We start from the raw sequence: 12,537 nt of genomic DNA, 5'->3' as shown, positions 1-12,537 counted from the left end.
GTCTCACTTTCTCTTTCACCGGCGCTCACTCTCTTTCTCCTTTGCCCTGCACACACACACGTTTTCCCTGAGTGTGTAGTGCTTGGCCACACAGACGTTATTCTTTATGCGGTAACAGGTAGACATTGCTCAGCGGAGAACAGAAGAGTGACCGGTGTTTTGGCTTCTTTCTTTTTTTTATGTGCGAAGTAAACTGTAAGAGAAGAAGCACAGGTGGAGGAGGAGAAAGAGAAGAGGGAGATAAGACAAGGAGGAGGAAAGGGGTCTTAGCTTCACCCCTCTAATGCTCCACTTGACAACATGCTGCTCTGTGTGGATTTGGTCCTCAGGGGAAAATCCTTAAAATGATGGAGGACAACAAACAGCTGGCACAGAGGATTGATGGAGCCATCCAGTCTGCCAGTCAGGAAGTGACCAACCTCCGCTCTGAGCTCTCTGCCACCAGCCGCAGACTGGCAGAACTGGGTGCCAGCAGCCCCCCTGCTTTGGAGAACCACCACCAGCACAACCACGATGACAGCCTCCACTACCGGGGTGAGTGTCACAGCATGTGCATGTATGTGAACGTGTGTGAGTGTTTTGAAATCAACAGTGTGAAGTATTCTGGGAATGTGCAGTGGGGTAACTATTCCATCGTTCTTCCGCTGACTTATTTTTCCCTAAAGTCCACACCAGAATGACAGTGGAAAAGGCAGCAGATTGAAAAGAACGAGAACAAGAGACAGACGGAGTGTTGTTATTAGACGGGAGGGGTTGGGGTTAGAGAGCGTGGGCCAGAGCCGGTCCGGGTTTGGTTTCCCAGGCAGCAGCTGGGCTCCTCTGGGGCTACACTCCCTCCAGCTCTGGCTCCTTCCCTGTTCTCTCCCCGAGTCTGGCAAGGAGTCTCAAACTTAGCTTTAGGCCCAGAAACTGTATGCCAGCATCTCTGACGGGTGCTGGCGACACCAAGGCACCGTCACTTAGCTGGGAAAGAGATTTGATGAATGAGGAATGAGTTTTAAACTCATGTTTTAATGGGACTGCTCATTCTGGCTTCATTAGCTTAAAATGTTGAGTAGTGTGTATGTAGTCTTGGCTTCATGTCATCAAATAACATTTTTTCTGTAAGTAATAACCGAATGACTATTACTAATGAATACCATTTTATATTTAGTTGTTTTATGCCTACATACCCTACCTTGCAATTTTTATCTCTATAGCTCCTTTGTGTTTGCTTCAGCTTGTTTAAGATGATGGCCTGTGTCTAATTAAACCTTCTTACTGATTCTGTTAAGTTACTTTTATATAGCTGACATCTTGGATTCATTAATGATAAGATCTTTTTTATATTAATTGGAACAACAGTGGTAGGGGGGTCCCTGTGATCAGGTTTTCCTGTTGCCCTGATGTGTGAATTGAACATTAAATACCACTGTTCATCTTTGTTCAAATCCATTTATTGAGCTACTAATCATCCACAACAAACTTAAATCTTACAAGAGAATATAGGATGGCATGACAGATTCATGTTTTCATCGCTCGCATGTATAGAAAGTTTAGCTTGCTGAAACTGTGAAAACGCCACTGCAAAAAAGACCTTACATTGCAGGTCTTTGGCCCTGGGGAGTCTGTGCTCTGCATATGCATGACTTGAATACGTTTAGAAGCCTGGGGTTATTGAGATCATCAAGCAGCTCACTGTCAGTGCCCATTAAATGGCTGCCTGTGTTGAGCATATGTGGTTCAGCAGCAGGTGATTCCTCAAATCCGCTGGTGGGCTGCAAGGCTAACGGCTGATCTGTGTGAAATGTAGTTTTTATAGCACGATTGTACTTGTTTTAAACTATGTCTTAGCATGTGAATCAATGCAATGCGTCCTCAAGAGGCATTCACTGATTTTACAGACAATATTCAGTTGTTTAGGGTCTGCATAAACCGCACTGATGTCATAGTGATGTCATGTTGGAGACACATTTTGCGGTCAAATTTCATTATGGGAGATGTAGTTTTTGTTGCTTTGGTTTTGGATACTCTTTTTTAAATTGTGTCATCCAAGTTTAAAGTGAAATACTAAATAGCTGTAATACCCCATGAACAGTGGGGGGCAGTTAATCAGGATGTGATGTAAGGTCAACAGCACACAGTGAAGAAATCACAACAGCAAAGGCTGAAAGTTGTTTTGATTGTTGCTGCTGCTTCTTCTACTGTGATCTCATTAAAAATAAAGTCACCTCCACGAATGTTTAGTTGTGCTTATGTCGTTCCCAAAGAAGACATTCAAGTATCGACCAGGGCCGATTGGCCCTCATCTGCTGCCCAGTGGAGATACTTAGTCCCTCATGTACACACAAAGTACGTAGAGAAGGCAGCTTACATGACAGTCACTTGTGTCACTGCTTGTGTGCTGTTAAAAGTATGTCACAAAGCAGCTTTTCTTGGCTTGTGAGACAGGTGAAGTAACAGCAGCATTTTAACAGGTACAGTATGGCAGATGTGTCACATTCTTTGCTCTTGGTGGCATCCAGTAGCTGAAAATATTGCTGTTTTCAGGAGTTTATGATATTATGAGGAGGGATGTCATATCGGCAGTTATTCAATCTTTTGTTGTGGGGTCAATTCATCGCCCTGCATTGAGCTGCGGCAAAATTTGAGCCAGGGCAAACTAATTTGCTGGATAACACTGCGTCAAGGGATTGGCCTCATTCAGATGAGGGGTAACGTTTTTCCCCTCACAGGGCTGGAGTTGGTCTAAAAACGGCCTTAGCGCTTAGTTTTTGGGGTTAGACTAGCCCAGCTGCACTGACTTATCTGCTGTGTCCATCTTGCTTGCTCTCTGTCTCAGTTTCGTTCCAGTGGTGTGAACAGGCAGCCTGACATTCCCACATTCCTGAATGTCAGAGCGGTGATGTCATACTTCCTGTTCCCAGAGGCCAGGCCAGCAGTCAGGTGACTGATCAAACCAAACACAGCCACACAGTCCTCCACCACCCTCTTTTCCTTTAAAAGTTACACAGCAGAGCCCTCACCTCGCCCGCATAAAGAGGGATGAGCCCGAGAACCGCTTAGCTTAAGAATGTTTTTTTTAAGATTTTAAGTTTAAGATGATTCCTCTGAGAGATCCCTTGGGTTAGGCAGTTTGGTGTGTGATGAGCCGCGTCAGCGTCCAGTGGCTTAGAGAGATTAAATGTTCTTTAGGTGTGTATCCCTCTCAAGGCCAGGCTGTTTGTTAGTGCATTTGTTGGTTCTGCCCTGTGCAGGATGAAAGCAGCCGCACAGAAAAGGTTTTTTAATATGCATGAACTGACTTCATGTAAATATATTACACAGTGCGAGAATGTCAGAAATTTTGTAGTTTCCCCGTGGAACTTCAATAACATCTCTGACAGATGTCCAATAAGGCCATAAACACAGCACTTCGTCCTGCTGTTCCTGTCAGCCTTGGAGTGCGTCACTTTCGCAGAACTAATCATGAGGAGCAAGAGATTAAATCACCCGAAACTTTCAGTCTCTACAGCCTGCATCAGGGTTAACTTCATTTTGCACATTTTATGTAATTTTTCTCAGCATATCTCTGTTTACAAGAGATTGCTTTTGTTTGTCTAATCTTCATTTTGGAGTACAGTGGAGTCGGTGGAAAGGTCTTGGGTTGTTACAAACAGGCTGCCTCCTCTTATTCAAGCCATTGACAGTAACGTATTCATTGGCAGGGTGATGACACCCCTTTGCTATTGGCTCTCCATCACATTGAGGCTAAGGCCTTGTTTAACATTCCTAAATGATGCTGATGTTTCAGCACCAATCAACTGCATTGCAGCCATACTTAATGTCCATCTGACTTGTGAAAAAAAAAACGCATGTCCATCTTGCACTCAATTTGTCTGAGAGAACAGAGGCTGTATGAAAATATTTTGTCCTCTAAAATCAATGTGAGCTAACCTTATGGGATATTACATTATTTAAAGTCTTGGTAGATCAGTGCCCTGCTGTCAGTCTGTGAGAAAGTGCTCATCACAGGCTCATGGGAGTCTGCCAATACTAATCCATAACCTTCTCTAAAACACAACCATAAGGCAGCTGTTGGTGACTCATACAGCAGTGGGAGTGGGGATAACACAAGGGAACAATGTGCCAAACACAAAGGGAGAAAGCAGTGGTGTATATATGTATTGTCAATTTCACTTGTTCCAGCGCATCATAGTAAGTCACAGTCAAGGTAGAATAACAGGCTCAAAGTTAGGACCATTACTTTTACATAGTGAGAGGAGTTGTTTCCTCCCCTTCAAGGTTATAGAAGTAAAAGTATTTTTTTGTGTGGACGACATTTGGTGACTTGCAGTTGGAGCTCTTATAGGAATTGGATGAGGATGAAATTCTCCAGACTGAGCAAAAGATGAACAACTGTGTTGTAAAATAACTGGTTCAATGATAGGAAGCTAAAGGTAAAAGACATAAATCCTACAACTCTCAAAGAGAATTTTCGAAAGACAATTCAGAACTTCACAGTTCTGCCAGAAGGATGAGTGGAGCGTTTGTGGTGTAAAAGCGTGAAGAAACATTCAGCAGTTTAAATCACTCACTTTCAGATTTGGGATCAATTTTGTGTGAAAATGTGCACGTGTAGCTGTGTTTGGCTCCTTCTTGCTTTGACAAAGTGTTCTGACTTTGCTACAGATCTGCTTGTTACCTGTAAATGGCTTCTTCTCCGCAGTGAATGTGACAGAGGGTCATTTTATTTTAGTACCAACAACACCCACCATACCACAGAAAAAAACACGGTTTCTGATAAACAGACTTAAACAATTGACACTGATGAGGAGTACAGTGAAACTCCAGTGTTTCTATAACATCAAGCTTTAGTGTCAGCCAGTGAATATTAAAGGCTTTTTTCATTATACTCAGGACTAAGAGTGCCTTAGACTTTATCTTCTTCCTTCTTGCAATAGTCATGGTCCTTGACTCCAAATAGCATTGTTTTATTGATTGTAACGAAAAAAACTTGTACGTTTTGTTTACATAGCTTAAATGTTTCTTCACTATGTCGAGGAACATTGAAAATATCTTTTACAATAAACTTTGAAATGGATTTGTAAGAAACACTTCCAGAACAATTGGCTCTCCCAACCTTGCAACTATTCCATTGAGAAATGGCTACGTACTCGGACACTGTATTCAGACATAGAAGAATATAACACGGGTGAAACCTTTAAGAACATCCTCCAAACTGTGCAGTGTTGATTAAGTATTTTCCTGAAAGTCCCAATGATTATCTTTTCTCTGTAGAGCAGAAGCTGCACTGGCTCTAATGCTCTCTGCTGCAGAGTAATTGTGGAGAAGAATCCTCTCCCCATCTGGCCTGAGTTTGTCAGAGGCCCCGGGTCTCTCATTACTTCATCGAGCACATGAACAGGGCTGGGAACAGAGCGCCAAACTACAGGAGCAAAATCCCACTCTCTCCAGGTCTTTCTCTCTCTGTAACGCTCTCGAGGGACCACCCGCCATCCTGTTCGCTGTCCACGTGCAGAGAAAGTATGCAATGTGCTCTAACCTTCCCCCTGTATCCATCACCACCCGAATACCACCACCCCCTCCCTCGCTCCCCTCCTATTGCCTCCCTGGCCTCCCTCAGCCACGCCTTGTCTGTGGTCAATGCAGCGTGAGAGGAACTGTGTCCAAACAATGGCTAGAGAGAGGCAGCCCCTCACTCCTCTAACATTTCTCAATCTCTCTTCCTCTTCCTCACTAGACTTCCTCCAGTAAAAGGACTAATCATGGCATAGCAAGGACTCCTGGGCTTCCAAAACCAGATGAAAAAAGTGGCTCCGGGGTGGGAGGATTTGCTCTTACATTCAGAGAGGATGCATACTACAGGGATGAGAGACAGGGATCTAACAGTTCCTCATTATTGTATCAAATGATGGTAAACTAATGAACTATGGTGCTCATTTTCAAAGATTTTTATTTCATTACTTTCTTGGAGCACAGTTAAGATTAAATGTAGATTAATTCAGAACAATTAAACATGATATTGAGAGCACAACTAGATTAATAAATCAAGGAAAGTGATAAAGCATATGCAAATTACTGCCACAACAACAAACGAAATCTAAGACCAAACCAAAAGAGATAAAAAAAAGAGATATGATATGCATACTGTATAAGGAGCAAACAAATCCTGCTAATTGGCGTGCAACCTTAAGTAATATGACCTATCTTTATTGCAGTGTTTGCAGTTTAGTTACTTCATAGTTTAAGTGCCTTTTCGGTGTTTAATTTATTCTGCCTTCTGTATTTTTTCAATTTTAGTTGAGTGTCTCTGCATTTAATAGCTTAACACAGCTTAGAAGTACTTACTAGCACACTGGCAGCCTTTGTTCTACAATGGTTGGTAATGGCCTTAAATAAATAATGATTCTGTGGTTATTTGTTTTGCTTTGTAATGGAATGCAAGCCTCTGTAATGAACTGACAGAGCCGCAGAGGCTGTCAGTGGGATCAGGATCCCCGTAGACTTTGACTTGTGAAAAAGTTTCCACTCCTGAATCTGGCTGATGAGAGTGCTGGGAGGACAGCTGGGCAGCACACATCCACTTTCATGTCCATACAGGGGCAGAGGAAGCTGGCCTGTATTGTTTAAATCACTGTGAAATCTTTCCAAGTTTGTGGTTCACCAGGAGGGCATTGTGCGTGCTACTGATTTCATGTTGCAGCATTCATTAAGGGTCAGAGCTGACAGATGACAGCTGACCCCTGTGTGTCTTAGGTCTATTAGCAGAGGTGACAGAAGTACTGCCATGGATGGCAGCTGGTGATGATATTCCTTTGGTTTGGGTGGCAGATGGCTGCAGTGGCATCACAATGCAGCCTCCAATGTAAACTGCCACCTAAGAGAGAATGACCGGCAAAAAGGCAGGCAGACAAGCAGGTCTATGGGCAGACAGGCAGTGGAGCAGAACCAGAGAAGAGAGCAGCAAGAAAGATGCCAACTCTGAGACAGGATACATTTCAAACAGACGTTCCTCTGCACTTAGATTTTTCAGGCGAGCTTTATCTGAATGAAACTTCACAGAGCAAGTCAGTGAAAGCCAATTCAAGGAGAACTGAGGAGTACTTTAACTGTGACACTAAGTATTGAATTGCTTTCCGGCGTGACACTCTGCCTCCGAGATAATATTATTCCTATCAGAGAGACTGATATGTCTCCATATGCTAATTAGACTCACCAGAACCAAAGTGATCATTTAACTATTTCCCTCCCACTGGCTCGGTGTTTGGTTCCCAGATGATTTTTGATGAAGGCTGTCTTCATCATTCGCTTAATGTGGATTTCCTGTGTCTCAGTCATGGCTTGGGTTAAGAGCACATTATGAGAATGACTTTTATTGGCTTGGGAGTAGAGAGAGGAATTGACTAATGAGGATATTTCTCACCATTATTACTCCCTCTTATAGTCTTTTTCTCCCCTATTTCCCTCACATTGGCCTCTCATCATAACTTTGCATTCAGCAAACTACTCTATTGTTTTTTTTCATCGGAAAAGGAAATGGACTATGAAGGAAATAAGACCTTAAGAACTTGGTGGGAATCTTGTATTTATCACCACCATATGTCAGAGTAGAGAGTTCATGTTATGGATTGAGTGAAGTATTGCTTCCTGGTTGTGTGTTATGAACCATCTGCATCATGTGCATCTGGAGAGGATCAGACTATAGGTTCAGAATTGAGAAACTTGCAACAAGCACCACTTCAGAGGATTTCCTTGACTCTGGATAAGGTAGTAAAAGACACAGTGAGCTGGAATGGAGTTATGTTGATGTCTGGTGATAGCACAGTATGTCTGACTACAGTCTGACACAGCAGACTCTCATGTGATGAAGGATATATGTCTCCATTAATGAGACACACTGGACTAATAACTGAGGGATCCAGTGTATGCCTGCGATGAGACAAAAAAAGACATCTGACAGTGTTTAGTATAATTCTCCCAAGTGGGGTGTTTCAAGGCTGCTGCCTAGGTGTTATTGTGCTCGCTTCGCAACAGGAGGCGCAGATAATGATCACACTTTTAAGAACCCAGTTCCCCCATCTCCCCCATGCCTACACATTTTACACATCTAACCCTTCATTTCCACCTAAAATCATTCAAATCCCTGTTGAGTCCAAACTTCAAACAATTGCAACTCTCAGAAAGAGAGGAAGAGGCAGACAGTGAGGGAGAGGAAGCCCAGTTGCCTTCTCAACAGTCGCAACTCATCCTATTAAAATGCCTCATTGCTTTAGCAGTGGTGACTTTTTATTGCTGCTGGTACATATTGTTGCCTTGGCTGCAGTATAAATCCATTCTTAGAAGAGAATGGAGTAGGCCTGGAGGAAAATGAGTTTTGAGGAAGTGCAGAACACCCCCCTGTATCTAGAGGACGCAAAGCTTGACATTCCAGCTGAGCGGAGGATAAGCAGAGCACTTCTCTGAATCATCTGGTTCACACGGGCCTCTTATGAGGTTGATGGGCTGGAGACATCCTGAACATCGGGACAATGCAGTGCACTTTTAAACACCCACACACTCCATAAAAGGAAACTACTTTGCATTGCCCTTTGATGTTATGGCTCCACACACCATTGAACTACTGCATCTATCATTTAACTAAAGATGAAGTCATTTCTCAGACTATTCTGGATGACTTATGATCAGACATATTCCATATACATAGTATGTCAACTCAGGATGTTATCTGGTCTGACGGCTGATTTATCTGCAGCTGTTGAGTCATCACACAAAGATCTGTCAGAATTAGAGCTGCAATTATGAAGTGATTCATTGATCAGCAACTGAAAATTAATGAGCAACGGTTTTGATAACTAGTGAACTGATTTAGTCTTTTTTTTTCTGTTCTAGCTTTTAACATTTACTTTTATGTTTTTTTGGTCTTTTATGACAGCTAACTGTGGACTGAGTTCAAAATACGAACGAGTAATTAATCAAAAAAATTATTATGTGATATTGAAAATGATTGTGAAATGCAACACAAGTTAATTAACATTCATTAACTTTATAACTATTGTAATAATCAGATATGTACCTTGTCAAACAAAACATTCTCTAATTTTCAGCCTCTTACATGTAAAAAGTTGGTAAATGTGATACACATATTTCACTATTCACTACATATGTTGTTGAGTAAACAACTACAGATCGTAATAACAGCAACACAAAAAAACGTACATTAATCAATAGTAAAAAACAATCATTAGTTGCTACCTTAGAATATATATCTGCATGTAGTAGTTGACTTTCCTTATATCTTTGGTATATCTCCACAATGCTTCTCCTATATGATGACAGATGGCTCTAACTGCGACACTCATCCCTGTTTACTTTCTAGAGGCATTGCACTGAGCCTCGCTGCTCAGGTTATTTCCAATTACCAGTAAAATGAATCAGTTCAGTGTTTAAATTCATCATTAGGGAGAACATGGCTTTCACAAATGAGATGACACCTGACAAAGCACATCATTAAAGTTTGAGAGGATGTGACTAAATTTTGTCTCGTTGTGATGGATTAAAGCTACTTATTATGAATCCACTGTCAACTCAAACCAGCGATATCACCAGAATCACTTTTTATCTTGACTCTACTATTGTTTTCATTTCATTTCTTTTTAGTAAATCTCTCTCTTTTAGTTATGTGATTTATTTCATCATTTTTAGGTAAAAAACCATAGCCAGTTATTACACAAGAGCACAACATTACATTTTAATGTTTCTGTTGAAGCATCATCATCATCATCATCTCCCCAGGCCTCCTGAAATGTTGACATGAAGCATGTAAGTGGGCTCCATCCCTGAATTATTTTTGGTCTGCAGCCTGAAGGCATTAGTGTTGAAAGCATGCCTTTCTGTTTTCTCCTGCTGAGGAGGTTCTACACAAATATTTATCAGGTCGCCAATTACTGTGCCCTGTGTGCTCAGGCATATCACAAACACACTGTGGCTCTGTCGTGTATATGCATTCCAGTAAATTTGTTTATTGTTTGCAATAAGTGTCTAGCTAAATTTTACCTCAAACCATGCATGCTCCACCAATATTACAGAAGAGAGGGCGGTGTTTGTCAAAGCTTATGGGTATTGTTGAAAGCGTGTTTGTGCATTCCTGCTTTAGAGGAGGCGATTTAAAAAGGCATCTTTATCATCAGGCCCCTTAAAATTGCTCACTGCTAGCGGGCAGTTAGATCAATGGCCAGAGAGATTGCTTTCTTTTTCTAAAAAGCATCTATTTTCAACCCCAATTTTCCACATAAAAGGATCTGATTACCAACCACATGTTAATCTCCAGTATGCATGGATTAATTGCATTGATTGTTCCTATTTAAAATTAGGATACATTTGTATCCTCAATAAAAACAAACACACCAAAAATAAACCTGCTAATCTATATAAGCTGATTGAACTATTGCATAATACCAAAATTACTATACATCTATGCATAGGCTGCTCAATGAAACTGCTACGGGCCATTTGATCCAGAATTATGCAAAGTACAATGAAAATAAGAGTGAAGCAATCAGCACTTTCTGTTCTATTCAGCATTTCTTTTTTTTCAGTATCTGGCCCCCATTATGACTAATAGGGTAAACCAAGAATTTAGAAAGCTGTGTTAATATTCCCAGCAGGCTACTGCTGAGTTAGACGCATCATTTGTATCAACATTATTTCAGTTTTCATGCATATCAATAAGACAAATTAATCTGTATGGCTTCACGCTGCAGTGATTCACTGTATTGATTGAACGGTATGTAATTTTCTGATGGGTCACTTTCAAATTGGATGTTTCGATTAAAAATTTTATGTAGTCTTTCTTTCATTATTTAAAAATACTGGTTCAATGTGTGTCATCAGAGTATCAACTGTATGTCTTTGGTGAATCTGCAGTGACAGCAGACGTCACTAATAGCTCTTTGTGTGACACATGAGTATTTTACTGTATATGTTTTGGTCAAGAAAGTTTAGTCATCAATACCAGCTTGCCTTGTACATTGATTGCAATCCCTCCCTCTTGTTACAACTGCTTTATATCTCAGACTGAGTTACTATTTTTCTCCACTCAAAACATCTTATCTTCTGACTTGACATGCTGTGTGATGACTAATATGTGTACTGTACAGTCAAAACTTCAAATCCATGTCGAGGCTTAAACAGGTTTTTAAATATTTTCATTCATGTTTGGAAAAATGGCTCAGTATTGCTTGATTCAACAGAGGCTGAAATATGTGGACCCATAATACAACTTGATTGCATTATGGACCCGACCCTCCCTGCCCGGTAAACACATATGCAAAGCTGGTTTATAATGGCGCTGTCTTATTGAGGTGCGTGTACATTTGATCAGTGCATGTTACATCCAAAATGTAATCTATTACATACTAGTTATCTTCATTTGAAAGTAATAAGTTGCTTTACGTTGTTACTGTGTTGATTAATAAGTTACTGATTTGATTACTGTTGTGTTACTTTCACCAATTGAGCCCAGCACTGAATCCCCATCCGATAGGCAGGTTTGGGAGAGTACAGTTCAGCTAAACTAATTTAGTCTAATAAAACTGCCCTGCAATAAATCCCTCCTTCAAGAGGGTTATATATAGATGTCTTGTATCACGTACGGGCATTTTGGAGGCTGCAGTTTTTGTATTGGGTTCTACTAAGAGGTGTTTCTATTATTCAGTCTTCCATTATTGACATAAATGTGTTTGACAAACTATTAGAAACACTTACCAATAGGGTCCCACAGCTCTTTCTTGCCTTTAGCGTCTTTTGGCATGTTAATCCAGCCCTGCACCCATCTCTTTCAAACTTGTGCCCACTGTTTTATAATGCAGTCTTTCCATAAGAAAATCTGTAGTCTCCAAAAACAAGCCGAGATAATCCTACTGATGCATCATCGTTGTTTTCTCAGACTTGTGATGAAGCTAAAGAAGACACGTGTGTGACCACTTTGATGTATAAAATTGGTGGATTGCCCCTTTAACCTCTATCACCCTTCTATTTTTCCCTCCTCTGTCGTCTTGTATTATCACTGCAGCCACCCTCTGGTTTTGGCCCTCTCATAGTTAGCATGACAGCTCATACGACTGGACGTAAGAGATGGAATCTTCCCTTCTGGCCACAGAACAATGAGTTCCATTCAACATGGCTGCCATCACTTGAAGTGGTGTGGTTTTTTTGGAAGGGGGTTTCAGATTCAGGGGTTTCCCACAGACTCCCCTAATTAACCACGGCAAGAGACTCAGCTACTCTCTCTGTCCAGGAATGTGCTCCCAAACCCCCAAGTATGCCTCTGTTCCATCCCTCCCACAAACCCTCCTGACGTCCACATCATGTGCACTAGAGACCGCAATGAAAGCAAAACTAAAGTAGTTTGTTTCATGGTATGACATTGTTGCACTATCAAATGTATCTGATGTGGAGGGATAGACGTCACCTGCCATACCTGTGTATTTTACTGGGTTGAGTTTACCTGTGGGTGTAGTGTAAGGGAGGTACAGGCGTCGTGATACATTTTTTCAT

The 12,537-nt window shown here is 41.3% G+C and overlaps 1 protein-coding gene across 3 annotated transcripts in view; it reads left to right on the top strand.

Annotated features, from left to right (window-relative positions):
• Window positions 1-202: 202 nt before the first annotated feature.
• The window catches only part of kaznb (kazrin, periplakin interacting protein b), a 63,800-nt gene continuing 51,465 nt past the window's right edge, over window positions 203-12,537 (top strand). For all 3 annotated transcript variants that reach the window (XM_070850296.1, XM_070850304.1, XM_070850313.1), the window contains exon 1: window positions 203-534. In XM_070850296.1, the coding sequence (XP_070706397.1) occupies window positions 345-534 (190 nt within the window). In that variant the 5' untranslated portion in view covers window positions 203-344. The remainder of the gene's footprint in view (window positions 535-12,537) is intronic.

Source organism: Pempheris klunzingeri, chromosome 2 (assembly GCF_042242105.1).
Source record: "Pempheris klunzingeri isolate RE-2024b chromosome 2, fPemKlu1.hap1, whole genome shotgun sequence".
NCBI classification, from domain to species: Eukaryota; Metazoa; Chordata; class Actinopteri; order Acropomatiformes; family Pempheridae; genus Pempheris; species Pempheris klunzingeri.
The sequence above is the reverse complement of the archived record's forward strand: the minus strand, read 5'-3'. Positions and strand labels throughout refer to the sequence as shown.